The sequence below is a fragment of the Pseudophryne corroboree genome, unplaced genomic scaffold, assembly GCF_028390025.1.
Source record: "Pseudophryne corroboree isolate aPseCor3 unplaced genomic scaffold, aPseCor3.hap2 scaffold_1168, whole genome shotgun sequence".
In the NCBI taxonomy this organism is placed as follows: Eukaryota; Metazoa; Chordata; class Amphibia; order Anura; family Myobatrachidae; genus Pseudophryne; species Pseudophryne corroboree.
The window spans coordinates 106,078-128,845 of record NW_026967793.1 but is presented as its reverse complement, the minus strand read 5'-3'; the positions used below and the strand labels follow the sequence as shown (position 1 = coordinate 128,845).

General features: G+C 45.0%; 1 protein-coding gene across 2 annotated transcripts in view; it reads left to right on the top strand.

Annotated features, from left to right (window-relative positions):
* Nucleotides 1–22,768, top strand: part of TFIP11 (tuftelin interacting protein 11) — a 129,568-nt gene that overhangs the window by 23,531 nt on the left and 83,269 nt on the right. For both annotated transcript variants that reach the window (XM_063950689.1, XM_063950690.1), the window contains exons 4-6: nt 8,822–8,978; nt 9,162–9,289; nt 22,600–22,752. In XM_063950689.1, coding sequence (XP_063806759.1) covers nt 8,822–8,978; nt 9,162–9,289; nt 22,600–22,752 — 438 coding nt within the window. The remainder of the gene's footprint in view (nt 1–8,821; nt 8,979–9,161; nt 9,290–22,599; nt 22,753–22,768) is intronic.

The window sequence follows — 22,768 nt, the reverse complement described above, 5'->3', positions numbered from 1 at the left end:
CTTTGTCTTATAAAAGCCCTTATCTGATTTTCCATATGGATAGGGCAGAATTGAGGACTCGTCCCCAGTTTCTCCCTAAGGTGGTGTCAGCGTTTCATTTGAACCAGCCTATTGTGGTGCCTGCGGCCACTAGGGACTTGGAGGACTCCAAGTTGTTAGACGTGGTCAGGGCCCTGAAAATATATGTTTCCAGGACGGCTGGAGTCAGAAAATCTGAGTCGCTGTTTATCCTATATGCACCCAACAAGCTGGGTGCTCCTGCTTCTAAGCAGACTATTGCTCGTTGGATTTGTAGTACAATTCAACTTGCACATTCTGTGGCAGGCCTGCCACAGCCAAAATCTGTCAATGCCCATTCCACAAGGAAGGTGGGCTCATCTTGGGCGGCTGCCCGAGGGGTCTCGGCTTTACAACTTTGCCGAGCTGCCACTTGGTCAGGGGCAAACACGTTTGCAAAATTCTATAAATTTGATACCCTGGCTGAGGAGGACCTGGAGTTCTCTCATTCGGTGTTGCATCCGCACTCTCCCGCCCGTTTGGGAGCTTTGGTATAATCCCCATGGTCCTTACGGAGTTCCCAGCATCCACTAGGACGTCAGAGAAAATAAGAATTTACTCACCGGTAATTCTATTTCTCGTAGTCCGTAGTGGATGCTGGGCGCCCATCCCAAGTGCGGTTTATCTGCAATACTTGTACATAGTTATTGTTAACTAAATCGGGTTATTGTTGAGCCATCTGTTGAGAGGCTCAGTTGTTTCATACTGTTAACTGGGTTTCATATCACGAGTTGTACGGTGTGATTGGTGTGGCTGGTATGAGTCTTACCCGGGATTCAAAATCCTTCCTTATTGTGTACGCTCGTCCGGGCACAGTATCCTAACTGAGGCTTGGAGGAGGGTCATAGTGGGAGGAGCCAGTGCACACCAGGTAGTCTGAAATCTTTCTAGAGTGCCCAGCCTCCTTCGGAGCCCGCTATTCCCCATGGTCCTTACGGAGTTCCCAGCATCCACTACGGACTACGAGAAATAGAATTACCGGTGAGTAAATTCTTATTTTTTAGCCCATCTTAAATGGGTGCCCAAAGGTGCAATTCAATTGTTGCTCCAATCGGACGTGAATTGAACCAGCGCTCATTTTTCATTTTCTACCGTAGGGGGCACAGGACTAGCGTTGGGCGTGAGCTGGACTCTGGACACCAAACAGATAAGATTTCGCTGCCAGCAGCCCAGGCTCCCTCTCCTCTACACCCCGCCCCCAGCCACAGGCCCCCTCTCCTCTACACCCAGCCACAGGCTCTCTCTCCTCTACACCCAGCCACAGGCTCTCTCTCCTCTATACCCCGCCCCCAGCCACAGCCCCCCTCTCCTCTACAACCAGCCACAGGCCCCCTCTCCTCTACACCCAGCCACAGGCTCTCTCTCCTCTATACCCTGCCCCCAGCCACAGGCTCCCTCTCCTCTATACCCCAGCCACAGGCAGCCTCTCCTCTATACCCCGCCCCCAGCCACAGGCTCCCTCTCCTCTATACCCCAGCCACAGGCAGCCTCTCCTCTATACCCCGCCCCCAGCCACAGACCCCCTCTCCTCTACACTCCGCCCCCAGCCACAGGCCCCCTCTCCTCTACACCCCGCCCCCAGCCACAGGCCCCCTCTCCTCTACACCCCGCCCAAAGCCACAGGCCCCCTCTCCTCTATACCCCAGCCACAGGCCCCCTCTCCTCTATACCCCAGCCACAGGCTGCCTCTCCTCTATCCCCCAGCCACAGGCCCCCTCTCCTCTATACCCCAGCCACAGGCAGCCTCTCCTCTATACCCCAGCCACAGGCCCACTCTCCTCTATCCCCCAGCCACAGGCCCCCTCTCCTCTATACCCCAGCCACAGGCAGCCTCTCCTCTATACCCCAGCCACAGGCCCACTCTCCTCTACCCCCCAGCCACAGGCCCCCTCTCCTCTATACCCCAGCCACAGGCAGCCTCTCCTCTATACCCCAGCCACACAGGCCCACTCTCCTCTATACCCTGCCCCCAGCCACAGGCCCCCTCTTCTGTATACCCCGCCCCCAGCCACAGGCCCCCTCTCCTCTATACCCCGCCCCCAGCCACAGGCCCCCTCTCCTCTATACCCCGCCCCCAGCCACAGGCCCCCTCTCCTCTATACCCCGCCCCCAGCCACAGAACCCCTCTCCTCTACACCCCGCCCCCAGCCACAGGCCCCCTCTCCTCTACAACCAGCCACCAGCCACAGACCCCCTCTCCTCTACACCCAGCCACAGGCTCTCTCTCCTCTATACCCTGCCCCCAGCCACAGGCTCCCTCTCCTCTATACCCCAGCCACAGGCAGCCTCTCCTCTATACCCCGCCCCCAGCCACAGACCCCCTCTCCTCTACACCCCGCCCCCAGCCACAGGAGCCACAGGCCCCCTCTCCTCTACACCTCGCCCCCAGCCACAGGCCCCCTCTCCTCTACACCCCGCCCAAAGCCACAGGCCCCCTCTCCTCTATCCCCCAGCCACAGGCCCCCTCTCCTCTATCCCCCAGCCACAGGCCCCCTCTCCTCTATACCCCAGCCACAGGCCCCCTCTCCTCTATACCCCAGCCACAGGCAGCCTCTCCTCTATCCCCCAGCCACAGGCCCCCTCTTCTCTATACCCCAGCCACAGGCAGCCTCTCCTCTATACCCCAGCCACAGGCCCACTCTCCTCTATCCCCCAGCCACAGGCCCCCTCTCCTCTATACCCCAGCCACAGGCAGCCTCTCCTCTATACCCCAGCCACACAGGCCCACTCTCCTCTATACCCTGCCCCCAGCAACAGGCCCCCTCTTCTGTATACCCCGCCCCCAGCCACAGGCCCCCTCTCCTGTATGCCCCCAGCCACAGGCCCCCTCTCCTCTATACCCCGCCCCCAGCCACAGGCCCCCTCTCCTCTATACCCCGCCCCCAGCCACAGGCCCCCTCTCCTCTATACCCCGCCCCCAGCCACAGGCCCCCTCTCCTCTATACCCCAGCCACAGGCCCCCTCTCCTCTATACCCCAGCCACAGGCAGCCTCTCCTCTATACCCCAGCCACAGGCAGCCTCTCCTCTATACCCCAGCCACAGGCAGCCTCTCCTCTATACCCCAGCCACAGGCAGCCTCTCCTCTATACCCCAGCCACAGGCAGCCTCTCCTCTATACCCCAGCCACAGGCAGCCTCTCCTCTATACCCTAGCCAAAGGCCGCCTCTCCTCTATACTCCGCCACCAGCCACAGGCCCCCTCTCCTCTATACCCCAGCCACAGGCAGCCTCTCCTCTATACCCCAGCCACAGGCCCCCTCTCCTCTATACCCCGCCACCAGCCACAGGCCCCCTCTCCTCTATACCCCAGCCACAGGCAGCCTCTCCTCTATACCCCGCCTCCAGCCACAGGCAGCCTCTCCTCTATACCCCAGCCACAGGCCGCCTCTCCTCTATCCCCCAGCCACAGACCGCCTCTCCTTTATCCCCCGCCACCAGCCACAGGCAGCCTCTCCTCTATACCCCGCCCCCTCTACTCTATACCCCAGCCACAGGCCGCCTCTCCTTTATCCCCCGCCACTAGCCACAGGCAGCCTCTCCTCTATACCCCGCCCCTCTACTCTATCCCCCAGCCACAGGCCGCCTCTCCTCTATCCCCCAGCCACAGGCCGCCTCTCCTCTATACCCCGCCCCCTTTCCTCTATACCCCGCCCCCAGCCACAGGCAGACAGTTTGTATGGTGCCTGCACGGAGTGGCCACTGATTTGGGGACTGCTCTTTAGCAGTTCCTCATTTGATTTCTTTCTTTTACTTATATTATTTTGTTTGAGTAGGCAGTTCCCTCCACCGACCCCCAGCGCTGGTGGCCACAGCACTGGCGACTGGGTCAGTGACTTCGGCCAGAGCTCCACAGCACAACTCCTGGAGCCGCAGCTGGACTTACAGGGGGACAGGTAAGGCGGTTCCCTGCTTGCAGGCTGCCACATAGTCGCGGCTCTAGCCACCAGTGAGGGAGACCACCGGCTGTGCTGGCAGTGGGGGCTCCGGCCGTCTCCGCACCTCCACTAGACCACCAGGGCAGTTTTATGGCAACAGGGCACTACTTCAGTGGTAGCCATTTGCCCTGGGGTCCAGGCCAGACAGAGGGGGGTGGTCTCTTCCCTCATCCCTGAGAGCGCTCCATCCCAACAGACAGGCCGGCGCAGGGTCACTCCTCCTCTCTCCCCTCCTACTGAGAGACGCTTGTCAGCCAGTATACACGTCTCCGGAGAGAAGCGTCTGGTCTCCCTGTATACCTCACGCTCAGCGGTTATACGATCCCTTCCTCCCAGCTGGGGCTGGTTTGTCTGTGTCGCTTTACCATTAATTGCACACCACTGTTTGTAAGTTTGTGTGTGGGAACATCCTTGTGTCTGCAAAGAGCAAAGCACCCAGGTAGGTGAGCGCTTCTGTGTTGTGTAGCTGTAGGACCTGTGCTGAACTGCTCCCCCTGCTGGTCTATCTACAGGCATGGCCCAGGGTACCGGCGTTCTTTCTGCTCATGCTGTTTGGCAGCCGTCTGCCATAGAGCCACTGTGGATACAGTCCTTCCCTCAATCAGTGTAGGGGTTGGCCCAAGTGTCAGCATCTCTCCAGCAGATAAGTTCAGGCCTTCCAGAGATAGCGCTACATCCCTTTCTGGTTATGACTCTGAGGTTTCCTTGGATCATGAGGCTAATGCCTCAGACATTGAGACCTCCTCTATCCCAGGAGACTCCCTACCACAGGTAGATGTAGAGTCCCTGATCAAGGAAGTTAAATCTGCACTTTTGATCGAGGATTCTGAGCAGAACCCTAAGTCCAAAGCACTGGTATTTAAGCATCAGAAGAAAGGGGATGATTGAATTCCCTCCTCCTGTGCATCTTGAGGATCTCCTAGCGGAAACATGGACTCACCCTGTTAGGCACGTCCAGGTATTTAAGCGCATTGCTTCCTTTTATCCACTGCCAGCTGTGGATCTGGCCAAGTGGGAGTCCCCTTCTCCTGTTGATGCTCACATTGCCAAACTTGTTAGATGTACTACCCTCCCTGTTCCTAACACGGCCTCCCTTAAGGATCCAACAGACAGGAAGCTGGAGAACTTCCTCAAGACAATCTGTATTAATGCATGTGCTATTACACGCACAGCCATCGCGTCTGCTTGGGTAACTAAGGGTATTGGCTCCTGAGCAGATGCCCTAGAGGATGGCCTCAGTTTTGATACACACAGAAAGAAGTTATTGTCTCTGTTGGGACAAATTAGAGAAGCGGGTTCCTGTCTTGTTGAGGCAGCTATTGACACACTGCCTCTAAAGTGTCTGCTGTGGCATCCAGGAGAGCCCTCTGGCTGTGTTCCTGGAGCACTGACACAGATTCTAAGACGGTCCTTGAGGCTCTTCTGTTTTCAGGGGAGGGTCCTCTTTGGTTCATAGTTGGACAAAATAGTGGCTTATGTGATGGTGTCCAAGACTGACTGCTTTCTTTCTTTCTGCAGAAGCTCCCAGGTTGCTAACGTCTAATTCTCGCTCCTTTCGCCTGCAGAGGAAAGCCAAGGGTCAGTCTTTTTCTAGGGTTCCTCATCAAATTTCTGCAAGTCCCGGGATAAACAGCCCTAGTCCACCAATCGTCCCGCCAGCTGACATGCCTACCGTATGACGAGGTGGGCCTCTGCATGGGGGACTCCAGCGTGGGAGCTTGGCTTCTGCTTTTCTCTGATGCATGTATGGCAACCACTTCATACACCCGGGTCAGGGGCGTAGTTCCCAATCTTTGAAATGCGTTCTCCAGCCATATTTTTTTCAACCGACTTTCCAGCAGGAAAAGCAAGAGCTCTCAGTGAGTCCATTCACTCCCTTCTGGCCTCCAGAGTTTTCATCCCAGCTCCCCTGTCTCACAGAGGCATGGACTTCTATGCCAATCTATTCCTGGTTCAGAAGCTCATTCTGAACCATCGTCAACCTGAAATAGCTCAACGGCTACATGAAGAATCCCAAAATCTGCATGGAGTCTCTTTGCGCCATCATTCTTCCCCTGGAACTAAGGGAGTTCATGGTATCCTTCGATATCCAGGATGCCTATTTGCATATTCCCATCCAAGTTAGTCCCCAGTGCTTCCTCAGGATCAGTTTCAGGCATTGCTATTTGGACTTTCCACGGATCCTTGTGTTTTCGCGAAAGTCATGGTGGTCATGGCAGCACATCTTTGACGCAGAGGTCCGAATCCTGCCTCATCTGTGCAACCTTCTTCTCCTGGTCCAGTCCTCGGATGTCCTCAGGTAACACATCCATCTGATAGTGGGTCTTCTCCAGTCTCACGGGTGTCTAATCCACCTTGACTCCGTCTCAAGAGATGCTACATTTGGAAGCCTTACTGGATTCCATGCTTCGGCAGGTGTTCCTTCGCACAGACAAAATTAAGGCCTTACAATCCAGGATTCGCACATTCTTAAATCACTGTCATGTGTCAATCCACTCCTGCTTGCAGATACCTGACTTTCTTGTCTCCACCTTCGACATGGTGGAGTAAGCCCATTTCACTCCCATCCTCTTCAGCTGTAAATTTTAGTCCGGTGGATCAAGTCCCATTTTCACCTTAAGGTGCAGACGATCATTCTGTCTTGATAGGTTCATAACTCCCTCCTTATGGTGGTTGCACTGGTCCCACCTGAGGAATGGCAGCACCTTTTGAATCCAGGACTGGGTCCTGCTCACCACTGACGTTCCAGTGTCGGTGGACGGCTCAGGATATTAGCATTCTGGAGCTCAGAGCGCTGTCCAGGGCCCTTTGCCTAGCACAGCCGCTCTTCCAGCATCGTCTGGTCAGGTGCAGTCTGACAGTGCGACAGCCATAGCCTTCATAAACCATCAGGGCAGTAGTCGCGCCACCATGAAAGGTGAGTCGTATTCGTCATTGGTCAGAGCGTCCACTCCCAGCTTTCTGCAGTCTAAATTCCCAGGGGCTAAAATTGGGAGGCAGGCTTCCTAATCCACCAGGACATACACTCAGGCGAGTGGACCCTACATCTGGAGGTCTTTCATGGGCTTGCCGGCTGTCAATATGATGGCGTCTCGGCACAACCACAAGCTGCCGAGATATTGCTCACGCACCAGAGATCCGGAAAATATTGTGGTGGACGCCCTAGCAGTTCGGTGGACGTTCAAACTTATATACATCGTCCATCCAATCTTAATGAATCTGTGGGTCCTCCAGATGTTGAAGATCCGCATGCTCCGGATTGGCCACCCCGGGCTTGGGTAGCAGATCTTCTTGGCCTCTCCTTCAGCTCTCAACTGTGTATTCCTCTACAGCCGGATCTTCTATGTCAGGGCCCGTGCTTCCATCTGCATATGGCTTGCCTCACTTTGCTGGGGTGGCTCTTGAGTCATCAATCCTGAGAGCGAAGAGGTTTTCAAGAAAGATCATTTGTACCTTGCTTAATGTCTGGAAGCTGCCTCCTGCTAGAATTTATTACTCTGTTTGGAGGACTTTGATGGTGTTCAGCTAGACACTTCAACCCCAGATCGTTATGTCGCTCGCGAGTCCTGTCATTCTTGCAAGTGGGGCTGGATTTGGGCCTCCGTCTTTCATTGAAGGTACAGGTTTCAGCCATTTCTGTTCTCTTTCAGAGGCAGATTGCGCTGTTGCCTGATGTACAGACTTTCCTTCAGGGCGTCCCCTGTTTGTACCTCTGGTGGCTGCATGGAACTTATCTTTGGTTATTAGGGCTCTTCTGTTGTCACCCTTGGACACCATCGATATTAATTTGCTTACGTGGAAGACCGTTTTCCTTCTTGCTAATGCATCAGCCTGGAGGGTGTCAGACCGAGCGCGTTGTCTTGTCTCTTCCCGATTCTGATCTTTTGAGGTGGTTTCTAGATTTCACATCAACCAGGAGGTCGTGGTCCCTTCTTTATGAATACCAGACTCTTTGGCAGAGGAGACCTTTTTATGTGGTCAGGACTAAGAATTTACGTAAGATGGATTTGTTTTTTGTCCTGTGTGACTTTCACAAACGAGGCTGGCTACTAAACAGACTTTGTCCAGGTGGCTTTGTTTGACTATAAGCCATGTTTATTCTGCGGCGGTATTTCCTGCCTCCACTGTGGTGACGGCTCACACCACCCGATCAGTGGAAAACTCTTGGATCGCTTTTTGTGGCGCCTCTTTGGAGCGTTTTTTATAGCAGCCACGAGGTCCTCTGTCCATACATTCATAAAATGATATTCCTTTGACACCGTCACTACTTTTGGATGTGGCTTTTTGTCGATGGGTTCTTAGCGCAGCTTTGAGATGTCCCAGCATTATCCCTTTGTCCCCTATGGAAGAAGAAAAGTTCTTACCTGTTAAATCCTTTTTTTATTATTCTGTAGGGGACACAGGGCTCCCACCCTGACGCTCATGGCTTGGAGGGTTTTGATCTTCTACCGGTTTACCTGTTCATATCCACTAACTTAACTGGATTGCTGGGGGCTAAGGGTGGGGTATAGGGGAGAGGGAGCCTGGGTTGCTGGGAGAGAAATGGTAACTGTTTGGTGCCCAGACTCCAACTCACCAGGCTATACTCAAGCATTATTCCTTGGTTCCCTATGGATTTGAAGAAGGAAAAAAAACAGGTAAGAACACGAATCTCCTTTTTGGGCCCGATAGTAAATGGGCACTCAAAATAATTGAATGGCTCTGTCAAGTACCCAATAAACAATTGAATCACCCCCTAAGAATATGCCACGGGCAGCTTCTAGGGGCTGGGGCTAATGAAGGGTCTATGTGTTGTTATACAGCATTAAACTTGCATTTGTATATTGCAGGGCGGCAATTTTAAACCCTCACAGAAAACATTTGCTGGAGGAATCAAGTCAAACAATGATTTTGGTTCCTGGGAGCGGCACACCAAAGGGATAGGCCAGAAACTGCTCCAGAAGATGGGTTACGTGCCGGGCAGCGGCTTGGGGAAGAATGCTCAAGGTATTATGATTAATTCACCCATCTGTGGTCATTATAATGGCTGTACAATGATACGTCTTTCTTTGATATTATTATTTATTGTAGTATTATCATTATTATCCATATTCATAAGCATGCCTATAGCTAGAAGTCAGTAGAGCTGCTAGATGAGTTTTATCTGTAAGGTGTATTGTGTGTACGCAGGTATTACCGCTCCCATCGAGGCCAAACAGAGGAGAGGCAAAGGCGCAGTGGGTGCGTACGGGTCGGAGAGAACCAAGCAGTCACTGCAGGATTTCCCTGTTGTGGATTCTGAAGAGGAAGAGGAAAAGGTGAGAGCGCTATCCATCCCTTCTGAAGTCGCAAACTGCAGGTCCTCTGCTCTTGATAGATAGATAGATAGATAGATAGATATAGATATAGATATATATATATATATATAGATATATATATATATATATATATATATATATATATATATATATATATAAATCTCTAATACACAGCCTGACGGTCAGTCTATACTATATTTATGTGTCATATACACCTTATACACGCAGTCTAACAGTCATTTTATACTAATATATATATATATATATTATATATATATATTGAAAGAAGAGATTTCCCCAGGGAGCTGATGTCGTACTTTGGTATGTACAAGTTTTGTATAATAAAATAATCTTAAAAAAGGGAGATTGTGTTTTTTTTTTTTTTTTTTTAAACAATACATAAAACTGTTTACAATTTGCCTAGAATAACAATAAACAATGTTTGTACAGACGATAGTTGTGTTGGTAATTCAAACAACATCAAAATGATATACACAGAAGAATTTATGGCTACGGGTGCCACCAGGCGCCTAGACAAATGAATCCACAACGCAAATGATAATAAGTAAAAAGAAAGGAAACAATACAACCCTTTAGTTGATACAAGGATGCCCAATCTTCAAACTTTCCGCACCTCCTTCTCCCCAACAGATCATATAGAGATCAGCACATAAAAGAGAGCATAGGAGGGCCACATGTGTAGTATAGTCAATTTATTACATACACACATAAACAATAAAAAAACAACACTGTTTGTGAGGTGGTATATAGTGAATCAGCTTGCAGAGGGGAAATGCAGAATAATTACCAGAATGTCCGAGAACCCATAAAAAGTTCTCAGACAAGATCTTTATATCCCAGAAATCGCCCGGGCTGGAAAACTGGAAAACGCTGGTGCTTGAAACTGCACGGCACCCTCCAAGTCCTGACCACAGTTAGATTCGCCAACGCGTTTCAACTCCTCGTTCCTGGAGTCTTTCTCAAGGCTGTATACCATCCCACAGTCATCATCCCCATATTTAAACTGTTCATTAGCCAATAGCATTCACCCTTTTTGGCGGCAATGTCCTCCTCGTTGTTGCCGTGTATCGTCCGGTTTCCATGGTAACCGGAAGTCCGTACACGTCACTTCTGCCCATTCCGTGTTGCCGTGGTTAAGGAAGTCCGTGCGTGTCACTTCCGCCCATTCTATGTTGTCGTGGTTACGGGGCGTATCGGGACGTAAACTCCGATAACGTCATCTTCTTCCCGCTCTCTATGGCAACCCGGCTCACAACACTGTATGGGTCCAGATCGCGTCATCATCTCGCTCCGGCCCTCGATGTCAGTTACCATGGTTACTGTAAACAGGGGCTCCATACATAATAAAGAATGTCCATAGTTTTTTGGCTGAAAGTTGATCCAATAATTAAATGGAAATTGCTTGTAATAAATACATTAAAAGCCCAATATGATTCTAAAGAGATAAAAGACATGTGTAAACAAACTTTTTAAATATAAAAGGCAGACATATATCATGTTGCACCCAAATAATTGAATTTAATAAAAGCAATTTAATTCTCAGTAAAATTACATAAACCACTTCAACTCGAAATCATTATTGAGCCCCATGGGATGTAGAGTATTAAACATATAAATGAAATGCATCTCACTTTTTGCTAAAAGGGTGGTAATATCTCGTTGTCTGGGTCCACATTTAACTACTTTTATTGCCCCAAATTTAAGTATCCCCATTGTAGAACTTTTATGGTGTACTTTAAAATGATTAGACAGGGCATGGGACTCCAAACTTTTTCTAATATTTCTGCAGTGTTCAGCTAAACGAGTTTTTAATGGTCTGCTGGTCCTGCCTATATAAAACAGATGACATTTGCATTCAATAAAATATACTACATTTTTAACATTACATGTAATAAAATCTCTGATTTTTTCAGTTGTTCCATTAATACATATAGAGTCCAATTTCTTGGTCCCGTCACTTGGTACCTCTCTACAGCAAATACAATCCCCGCACCGGTGGAATCCTTGCGTTAGAATCCTGCCCTCTCTTTTTTTAGGGGGTATATAGCTCTTTACCAGGGAGGTCTTTAGGTTGGGTGCTTTTTTATAGATGAACATTGGACAATTAGGTAATAGATCACCCAAAACTGGATCCTTTTTGAGGATCTTCCAGTTCCGTCTAACCGATTTTTCTAAGATTTTATGCTGTGCGCTGTATCCTGTGATAAATGCCCAATCAAATTTTTCTTTGCTCGAAGGTCTATATGGTTTTGCCGCCAGCAATTCTTCCCTATCTATCTTTTCCGTTTGTTCTATTGCTTTTTCTATTTTAGCTACATCATATCCACTATCTTCAAATCTTCCTCTTAGTTTCTGAGCTTGATCCTGATACACCTCTGGGTTGGAACAATTTCTTTTGAGCCTTTTTAGCTGCCCATACGGAATCGAATCCAGCCAGTTGTGGTGGTGGCAACTTTCGGCATGTATGTACAGCATAGAGTCAGTCTCTTTTGTGAAAGTGCAGGTGGATAGAGTATTTCCCTCTATGGTAAGAGTCAGATCCAAAAAGTTGATAGTGACCTTACTGATTGAAAATGACAGTTCTATATTGAGGTTGTTTGAATTCAGATAGTTGCAAAACGTTTCCAGAAGTGCAACATCACCCCTCCAAATGAACAGAATGTCGTCGATATAGCGTTTCCAGGACACCAGGTTCGCTCCAAATGGGTGACCTGTGTAAACAAAGTCAGATTCCCATTTTCCCATAAATATATTTGCATAGCTTGGAGCGAACCTGGTGCCCATTGCTGTACCGACTTTCTGTATATAATACTCTCCTTCCACCATGAAATAATTATTAGTAAGGATGAATTGGATGCCCTCCAGAATGAACTGTTGTAAAGTGTCATTCAGAGTGCTTTCCTGTAGATATGATGTAACAGCGCCTATTCCGGCCTCATGATTGATTATAGAATAGAGAGACTTGACGTCAGCGGTCACAAGCACAAAATCATCCTCCCAACTTATAGTACTCAAAAAATTAAGCAAGTCTTTAGTGTCCTTCAGATGAGAGGGGTTAGTCAACACTAGGGGCTGGAGAAAAAAATCGATGTACTCTGAAAGATTGGCAGTAACTGACTGGATCCCAGAAACTATCGGGCGGCCTGGTGGTTTTGAGGCATCTTTATGGACCTTTGGCAGAAGGTACAGAGCTGGTACAACTGGAGTTGGATTAAATATGAATTTCTTTTCTTTGTCTTCCAAAACTCCTAGCTCACTGTATTTGTCAATAAGTAACTGTAGGTTGGAGTTTATTTTACTGGTTGGGTCAGACCTCAATTTTGAATAAGTATATTGATCTCTTACATGTAATTCCAGTTCCTTGATGTACCAGCTCTTATCCATAATCACGACCCCGCCGCCTTTATCGGCAGGTTTCAAAACTAGATCTGGATTGGACCTAAGATCCTTCAGAGCTGTCCTTTCTTTAAAGGAGAGATTGGACTTAAACCCAATTGGCTTTATATCCCTTAGGTCTCCTTGAACAATTTCACTGAAGGCCTCGATGAAACTTCCCTTTACATGTGCCGGAAAAAATATTGATTTTGGCTTGAACGGAGTGGTATTTGACATCTCCGTTGCTCCAAGTTCACCCGCTATGGATTTTGTAAGAAAATTTTTTTTTAAACATAGCTTTCGAATAAATTTATGTATATCAATAAAAGTCTCGAACTTGTTAATAGGTATGGCTGGAGCATACTTGAGACCTTTCTCCAGAACACATGCCTCATGTTTAGTCAAGACATGGGAGCTGATGTTAAAAATCTTCATGCCTTTTTCCCTTTCTACTGGGGGATCTTTTAAGGGATCCAATATTATGTTATTAATAGGCATTGGATCGGTAGGTACTTCATTAACAGCTTTGGTTCTTCTGTTAGTTCTTTTCCTCTTCTTTTTCCTCTTTTTTGGTTGTCTTTTCTTTTCCTTGCCTCCTCTTTTGCCTCTACGGGTCTTACAATGCGTTACCTCCATCGTGATGTTCTCACTCCCCTCTATAAAAAACGTGGGTTATCTTGAACCCGTCTCAGGGTCTCATATCTATTCCCATAGTGACCGGGGATGATATCCAAAGTTCCATATTCATTTCTCCTCCTTGTGTCTTCCCTCTGTCTATTATTTGTCCTCTCCCTGGGTGATTGGTCCCCCTTCAGTCTGTACCCCCCCCAATCTCTATCGTCACGTCCTCTTTGACGATACCGTGGGGGTGAGGGGTCCCTCTTTTGTTGTGAATAAGGATTTTCCCTCCGTCCGTATATTTGATCATTTTCTCTACCTCTGTTGAATTGATGGTTAATACCTCTTCTCCAATCCTCTCTGGGGGTGTTCGGCTTGAAGGATATCTTTCTCAAATTTCCACCCCTTTCTCCCTGTCTGTTTTGTCTATTCTTTTGGGTGTCAGGGGGGTCATTCTCATCATCTTCCTTTATTTCTATTGACTCATTTAAAGGTTCATCCTCTGGCATATTTGCCTCTTTTTTATCACGAATAAACTTCCTGATTTTCCTGTCTACAAGGAGCTTCTCCTGTTTTTTGATATTCAACTCAATCCTCCCTTCAAACTCCTTGTAGTCAGGTAGGTCACAAAAGGGGGTTATTAAATCTTTATATTTTTTTATTTCACTCTCTAGATAAGTTTGAAGGGAGGATTGAGTTGAATATCAAAAAACAGGAGAAGCTCCTTGTAGACAGGAAAATCAGGAAGTTTATTCGTGATAAAAAAGAGGCAAATATGCCAGAGGATGAACCTTTAAATGAGTCAATAGAAATAAAGGAAGATGATGAGAATGACCCCCCTGACACCCAAAAGAATAGACAAAACAGACAGGGAGAAAGGGGTGGAAATTTGAGAAAGATATCCTTCAAGCCGAACACCCCCAGAGAGGATTGGAGAAGAGGTATTAACCATCAATTCAACAGAGGTAGAGAAAATGATCAAATATACGGACGGAGGGAAAATCCTTATTCACAACAAAAGAGGGACCCCTCACCCCCACGGTATCGTCAAAGAGGACGTGACGATAGAGATTGGGGGGGGTACAGACTGAAGGGGGACCAATCACCCAGGGAGAGGACAAATAATAGACAGAGGGAAGACACAAGGAGGAGAAATGAATATGGAACTTTGGATATCATCCCCGGTCACTATGGGAATAGATATGAGACCCTGAGACGGGTTCAAGATAACCCACGTTTTTTAGAGAGGGGAGTGAGAACATCACGATGGAGGTAACGCATTGTAAGACCCGTAGAGGCAAAAGAGGAGGCAAGGAAAAGAAAAGACAACCAAAAAAGAGGAAAAAGAAGAGGAAAAGAACTAACAGAAGAACCAAAGCTGTTAATGAAGTACCTACCGATCCAATGCCTATTAATAACATAATATTGGATCCCTTAAAAGATCCCCCAGTAGAAAGGGAAAAAGGCATGAAGATTTTTAACATCAGCTCCCATGTCTTGACTAAACATGAGGCATGTGTTCTGGAGAAAGGTCTCAAGTATGCTCCAGCCATACCTATTAACAAGTTCGAGACTTTTATTGATATACATAAATTTATTCGAAAGCTATGTTTAAAAAAAATTTTTCTTACAAAATCCATAGCGGGTGAACTTGGAGCAACGGAGATGTCAAATACCACTCCGTTCAAGCCAAAATCAATATTTTTTCCGGCACATGTAAAGGGAAGTTTCATCGAGGCCTTCAGTGAAATTGTTCAAGGAGACCTAAGGGATATAAAGCCAATTGGGTTTAAGTCCAATCTCTCCTTTAAAGAAAGGACAGCTCTGAAGGATCTTAGGTCCAATCCAGATCTAGTTTTGAAACCTGCCGATAAAGGCGGCGGGGTCGTGATTATGGATAAGAGCTGGTACATCAAGGAACTGGAATTACATGTAAGAGATCAATATACTTATTCAAAATTGAGGTCTGACCCAACCAGTAAAATAAACTCCAACCTACAGTTACTTATTGACAAATACAGTGAGCTAGGAGTTTTGGAAGACAAAGAAAAGAAATTCATATTTAATCCAACTCCAATTGTACCAGCTCTGTACCTTCTGCCAAAGGTCCATAAAGATGCCTCAAAACCACCAGGCCGCCCGATAGTTTCTGGGATCCAGTCAGTTACTGCCAATCTTTCAGAGTACATCGATTTTTTTCTCCAGCCCCTAGTGTTGACTAACCCCTCTCATCTGAAGGACACTAAAGACTTGCTTAATTTTTTGAGTACTATAAGTTGGGAGGATGATTTTGTGCTTGTGACCGCTGACGTCAAGTCTCTCTATTCTATAATCAATCATGAGGCCGGAATAGGCGCTGTTACATCATATCTACAGGAAAGCACTCTGAATGACACTTTACAACAGTTCATTCTGGAGGGCATCCAATTCATCCTTACTAATAATTATTTCATGGTGGAAGGAAAGTATTATATACAGAAAGTCGGTACAGCAATGGGCACCAGGTTCGCTCCAAGCTATGCAAATATATTTATGGGAAAATGGGAATCTGACTTTGTTTACACAGGTCACCCATTTGGAGCGAACCTGGTGTCCTGGAAACGCTATATCGACGACATTCTGTTCATTTGGAGGGGTGATGTTGCACTTCTGGAAACGTTTTGCAACTATCTGAATTCAAACAACCTCAATATAGAACTGTCATTTTCAATCAGTAAGGTCACTATCAACTTTTTGGATCTGACTCTTACCATAGAGGGAAATACTCTATCCACCTGCACTTTCACAAAAGAGACTGACTCTATGCTGTACATACATGCCGAAAGTTGCCACCACCACAACTGGCTGGATTCGATTCCGTATGGGCAGCTAAAAAGGCTCAAAAGAAATTGTTCCAACCCAGAGGTGTATCAGGATCAAGCTCAGAAACTAAGAGGAAGATTTGAAGATAGTGGATATGATGTAGCTAAAATAGAAAAAGCAATAGAACAAACGGAAAAGATAGATAGGGAAGAATTGCTGGCGGCAAAACCATATAGACCTTCGAGCAAAGAAAAATTTGATTGGGCATTTATCACAGGATACAGCGCACAGCATAAAATCTTAGAAAAATCGGTTAGACGGAACTGGAAGATCCTCAAAAAGGATCCAGTTTTGGGTGATCTATTACCTAATTGTCCAATGTTCATCTATAAAAAAGCACCCAACCTAAAGACCTCCCTGGTAAAGAGCTATATACCCCCTAAAAAAAGAGAGGGCAGGATTCTAACGCAAGGATTCCACCGGTGCGGGGATTGTATTTGCTGTAGAGAGGTACCAAGTGACGGGACCAAGAAATTGGACTCTATATGTATTAATGGAACAACTGAAAAAATCAGAGATTTTATTACATGTAATGTTAAAAATGTAGTATATTTTATTGAATGCAAATGTCATCTGTTTTATATAGGCAGGACCAGCAGACCATTAAAAACTCGTTTAGCTGAACACTGCAGAAATATTAGAAAAAGTTTGGAGTCCCATGCCCTGTCTAATCATTTTAAAGTACACCATAAAAGTTCTACAATGGGGATACTTAAATTTGGGGCAATAAAAGTAGTTAAATGTGGACCCAGACAACGAGATATTACCACCCTTTTAGCAAAAAGTGAGATGCATTTCATTTATATGTTTAATACTCTACATCCCATGGGGCTCAATAATGATTTCGAGTTGAAGTGGTTTATGTAATTTTACTGAGAATTAAATTGCTTTTATTAAATTCAATTATTTGGGTGCAACATGATATATGTCTGCCTTTTATATTTAAAAAGTTTGTTTACACATGTCTTTTATCTCTTTAGAATCATATTGGGCTTTTAATGTATTTATTACAAGCAATTTCCATTTAATTATTGGATCAACTTTCAGCCAAAAAACTATGGACATTCTTTATTATGTATGGAGCCCCTGTTTACAGTAACCATGGTAACTGACATCGAGGGCCGGAGCGAGATGATGACGCGATCTGGACCCATACAGTGTTGTGAGCCGGGTTGCCATAGAGAGCGGGAAGAAGATGACGTTATCGGAGTTTACGTCCCGATACGCCCCGTAACCACGACAACATAGAATGGGCGGAAGTGACACGCACGGACTTCCTTAACCACGGCAACACGGAATGGGCAGAAGTGACGTGTACGGACTTCCGGTTACCATGGAAACCGGACGATACACGGCAACAACGAGGAGGACATTGCCGCCAAAAAGGGTGAATGCTATTGGCTAATGAACAGTTTAAATATGGGGATGATGACTGTGGGATGGTATACAGCCTTGAGAAAGACTCCAGGAACGAGGAGTTGAAACGCGTTGGCGAATCTAACTGTGGTCAGGACTTGGAGGGTGCCGTGCAGTTTCAAGCACCAGCGTTTTCCAGTTTTCCAGCCCGGGCGATTTCTGGGATATAAAGATCTTGTCTGAGAACTTTTTATGGGTTCTCGGACATTCTGGTAATTATTCTGCATTTCCCCTCTGCAAGCTGATTCACTATATACCACCTCACAAACAGTGTTGTTTTTTTATTGTTTATGTGTGTATGTAATAAATTGACTATACTACACATGTGGCCCTCCTATGCTCTCTTTTATGTGCTGATCTCTATATGATCTGTTGGGGAGAAGGAGGTGCGGAAAGTTTGAAGATTGGGCATCCTTGTATCAACTAAAGGGTTGTATTGTTTCCTTTCTTTTTACTTATTATCATTTGCGTTGTGGATTCATTTGTCTAGGCGCCTGGTGGCACCCGTAGCCATAAATTCTTCTGTGTATAATATTTTGTTGTGTTTTGGAGAGAGACTTCCTCTGGCCACGGGAACTGCTGAGCAGCCTTTGTAATATAGTGGCGCAACACACGGGTCATTTAGACAAATTTCCAAAACATCAAAATGATCTTCTTTGTAGAGATGTCAGAGAACAATGTGCTAACCCAACGCGTTTCGTCCTACAGACTTCATCAGGGGTGTATTAATCAAAGAATCACAATATGGACATACATCTTATCGTGTCTTCAAAAAGGCAATTTAACAATGCTTAAAATAGTATCGGACCAAATTTCACCATATGGGGTATCAATTTAAATTGAATTGGAAGTAACCCTTTTCACTGATTATCCACTGGGTATAACCTTTTTTGAAATTTAGATTAATTCTGAATCAATTTAATTCAATTAAGCCCATAAGATGGCAAATCACTGGATATCTTCCAGATGTCAATTTAGACAAAGTGGACCACTGTAATAGTACCAATTAGATTACATCAAGCCCATAAAGTGACTGATCACTGAGTGTCGTCCCAGTGTTTATTTGAACAGGGCAAATCACCGCAATAGTGCCGATTCAATTAAATAAAGCCAATTGAAGCAGCTAATCACTGGATATCGTCCAGGTATCAATTTGAACAAGGCAAACCACTGCAATTGTGCCTCTCCACAGAAAGTAACACTCCTAGCTGCTGTGTGTGTATATGACACATATATATAGTTTAGAATGAACGTCAGGCTGTGTGTGTATAAGGTGTATATGACACATAAATATAGTATAGATGACCGTCAGGCTGTGTGTGTATAAGGTATATATGACACATAAATATAGTATAGAATGACCGTCAGGCTGTGTGTGTATAAGGTGTATATGACGAATAAATATAGTATAGAATGACCGTCTGGCTGTGTGTGTATAAGGTGTATATGACACATAAATATAGTATAGAATGACCGTCAGGCTGGGTGTGTATAAGGTGTATATGACGCATAAATATAGTATAGAATGACCGTCAGGCTGGGTGTGTATAATGTGTATATGACGCATAAATATAGTATAGAATGACCGTCAGGCTGGGTGTTTTATAAGGTGTATATGACACATAAAATATAGTATAGAATGACCGTCAGGCTGTGTGTGTATAAGGTGTATATGACACATAAATATAGTATAGAATGACAGTCAGGCTGGGTGTGTATAAGGTGTATGCGACACATAAATATAGTATAGAATGACAGTCAGGCTGGGGGTGTATATGACACATAAATATAGTATAGAATGACAGGCTGTGTGTGTATATGACACATAAATATAGTATAGAATGACCGTCAGGCTGGGTGTGTATTAGGTGTATATGACACATAAATATAGTATAGAATGACCGTCAGGCTGGGTGTGTATATGACACATAAATATAGTATAGAATGACCGTCAGGCTGTGTGTGTATAAGGTGTATGTGACACATGAATATAGTATAGAATGACCGTCAGGCTGTGTGTGTATAAGGTGTATATGACACATAAATATAGTATAGAATGACCGTCAGGCTGTGTGTGTATATGACACATAAATATAGTATAGAATGACCGTTAGGCTGTGTGTGTATAAGGTGTATGTGACACATAAATATAGTATAGAATGACCGTCAGGCTGTGTGTGTATATGACGCCTAAATATAGTATAGAATGACCGTCAGGCTGTGTGTGTGTATAAGGTGTATATGACACATAAATATAGTATAGAATGACCGTCAGGCTATGTGTGTATAAGGTGTATATGACACATAAATATAGTATAGAATGACCGTCAGGCTGTGTGTGTATAAGGTGTATATGACACAAATATAGTATAGAATGAACGTCAGGCTGTGTGTGTATAAGGTGTAAATGACACAAATATAGTATAGAATGACCGTCAGGCTGTGTGTGTATGAGGTGTATATGACACATAAATATAGCATAGAATGACCATCAGGCTGTGTGTATAAGGTGTATATGACACCTAAATATAGTATAGAATGACCGTCAGGCTGTGTGTGCATAAGGTGTATGTGACACATAAATATAGTATAGAATGACCGTCAGGCTGTGTGTATAAGGTGTATATGACACACAAATATAGTATAGAATGACCGTCAGGCTGTGTGTGTATAAGGTGTAAATGACACATAAATATAGTATAGAATGACCGTCAGGCTGTGTGTATATGACACCTAAATATAGTATAGAATGACAGTCAGGCTGTGTGTGTGTATAAGGTGTATATGACACATAAATATAGCATAGAATGACCGTCAGGCTGTGTGTGTATAAGGTGTATATGACACATAAATATAGTATAGAATGACCGTCAGGCTGTGTGTATATAAGGTGTATATGACACATAAATATAGCATAGAATGACCATCAGGCTGTGTGTATAAGGTGTATATGACACATAAATATAGTATAGAATGACCGTCAGGCTATGTGTGTATAAGGTGTATATGACACATAAATATAGTATAGAATGACAGTCAGGCTGGGTGTGTATAAGGTGTATGTGACACATAAATATAGTATAGAATGACCGTCAGGCTATGTGTGTATAAGGTGTATGTGACACATAAATATAGTATAGAATGACCGTCAGGCTGTGTGTGTATAAGGTGTAAATGACACATAAATATAGTATAGAATGACCGTCACGCTGTGTGTATATGATACATAAATATAGTATAGAATGACCGTCAGGCTGTGTGTGTATAAGGTGTATATGACACATAAATATAGTATAGAATGACCTTCAGGCTGTGTGTATAAGGTGTATATGACACATAAATATAGTATAGAATGACCGTCAGGCTGTGTGTGTATAAGGTGTAAATGACACATAAATATAGTATAGAATGACCGTTACGCTGTGTGTATATGACACATAAATATAGTATAGAATGACCGTCAGGCTGTGTGTATAAGGTGTATATGACACACAAATATAGTATAGAATGACCGTCAGGCTGTGTGTGTATAAGGTGTATATGACACATAAATATAGTATAGAATGACCGTCAGGCTGTGTGTGTATAAGGTGTATATGACACATAAATATAGTATAGAATGACAGTCAGGCTGTGTGTGTATAAGGTGTATATGACACATAAATATAGTATAGAATGACCGTCAGGCTGGGTGTATAAGGTATATATGACACATAAATATAGTATAGAATGACCGTCAGGCTGTGTGTGTATAAGGTGTATGACACATAAATATAGTATAGAATGACCGTCACGCTGTGTGTGTATAAGGTGTATATGACACATAAATATAGTATAGAATGACCGTCAGGCTGTGTGTGTATAAGGTGTATATGACACATAAATATAGTATAGAATGACCGTCAGGCTGTGTGTGTATAAGGTGTATATGACACATAAATATAGTATAGAATGACCGTCAGGCTATGTGTGTATAAGGTGTATGTGACACATAAATATAGTATAGAATGACCGTCAGGCTGTGTGTGTATAAGGTGTATATGACACATAAATATAGTATAGAATGACAGTCAGGCTGGGTGTGTATAAGGTGTATATGACACATAAATATAGTATAGAATGACAGTCAGGCTGGGTGTGTATAAGGTGTATGTGACACATAAATATAGTATAGAATGACCGTCAGGCTATGTGTGTATAAGGTGTATGTGACACATAAATATAGTATAGAATGACCGTCAGGCTGTGTGTGTATAAGGTGTATATGACACATAAATATAGTATAGAATGACCGTCAGGCTGTGTGTGTATAAGGTGTATATGACACATAAATATAGTATAGAATGACAGTCAGGCTGTGTGTGTGTAAGGTGTATATGACACATAAATATAGTATAGAATGACAGTCACGCTGTGTGTGTATAAGGTGTATATGACACATAAATATAGTATAGAATGACAGGCTGTGTGTGTATAAGGTGTATATGACACATAAATATAGTATAGAATGACCGTCAGGCTGTGTGTGTATAAGGTGTAAATGACACATAAATATAGTATAGAATGACCGTTACGCTGTGTGTATATGACACATAAATATAGTATAGAATGACCGTCAGGCTGTGTGTATAAGGTGTATATGACACACAAATATAGTATAGAATGACCGTCAGGCTGTGTGTATAAGGTGTATGTGACACATAAATATAGTATAGAATGACCGTCAGGCTGTGTGTGTATATGACACATAAATATAGTATAGAATGACCGTCAGACTGTGTGTGTATAAGGTGTATATGACACATAAATATAGTATAGAATGACCGTCAGGCTGTGTGTGTATATGACACATAAATATAGTATAGAATGACCGTCAGACTGTGTGTGTATAAGGTGTATATGACACATAAATATAGTATAGAATGACCGTCACGCTGTGTGTATATGATACATAAATACAGTATATAGGCTCATTCTGCAGAACGCCGGTTCCCTGACATGTCTGTTCTTATGCGCAGGAGTTTCATAAGGAGATGAGCCAATGGAGGAAGGATCCCGGTGGTAACAAGAGAAAGCCCAAATATGCCTACAAGACTGTGGAGGAGCTGAAAGCCAGAGGAAGAGGGGGGAAGCCCATGTCTGCTCCCCAGAGAGAAATCTCCCAAGTGAAGGTTGGTTCTGTGACCA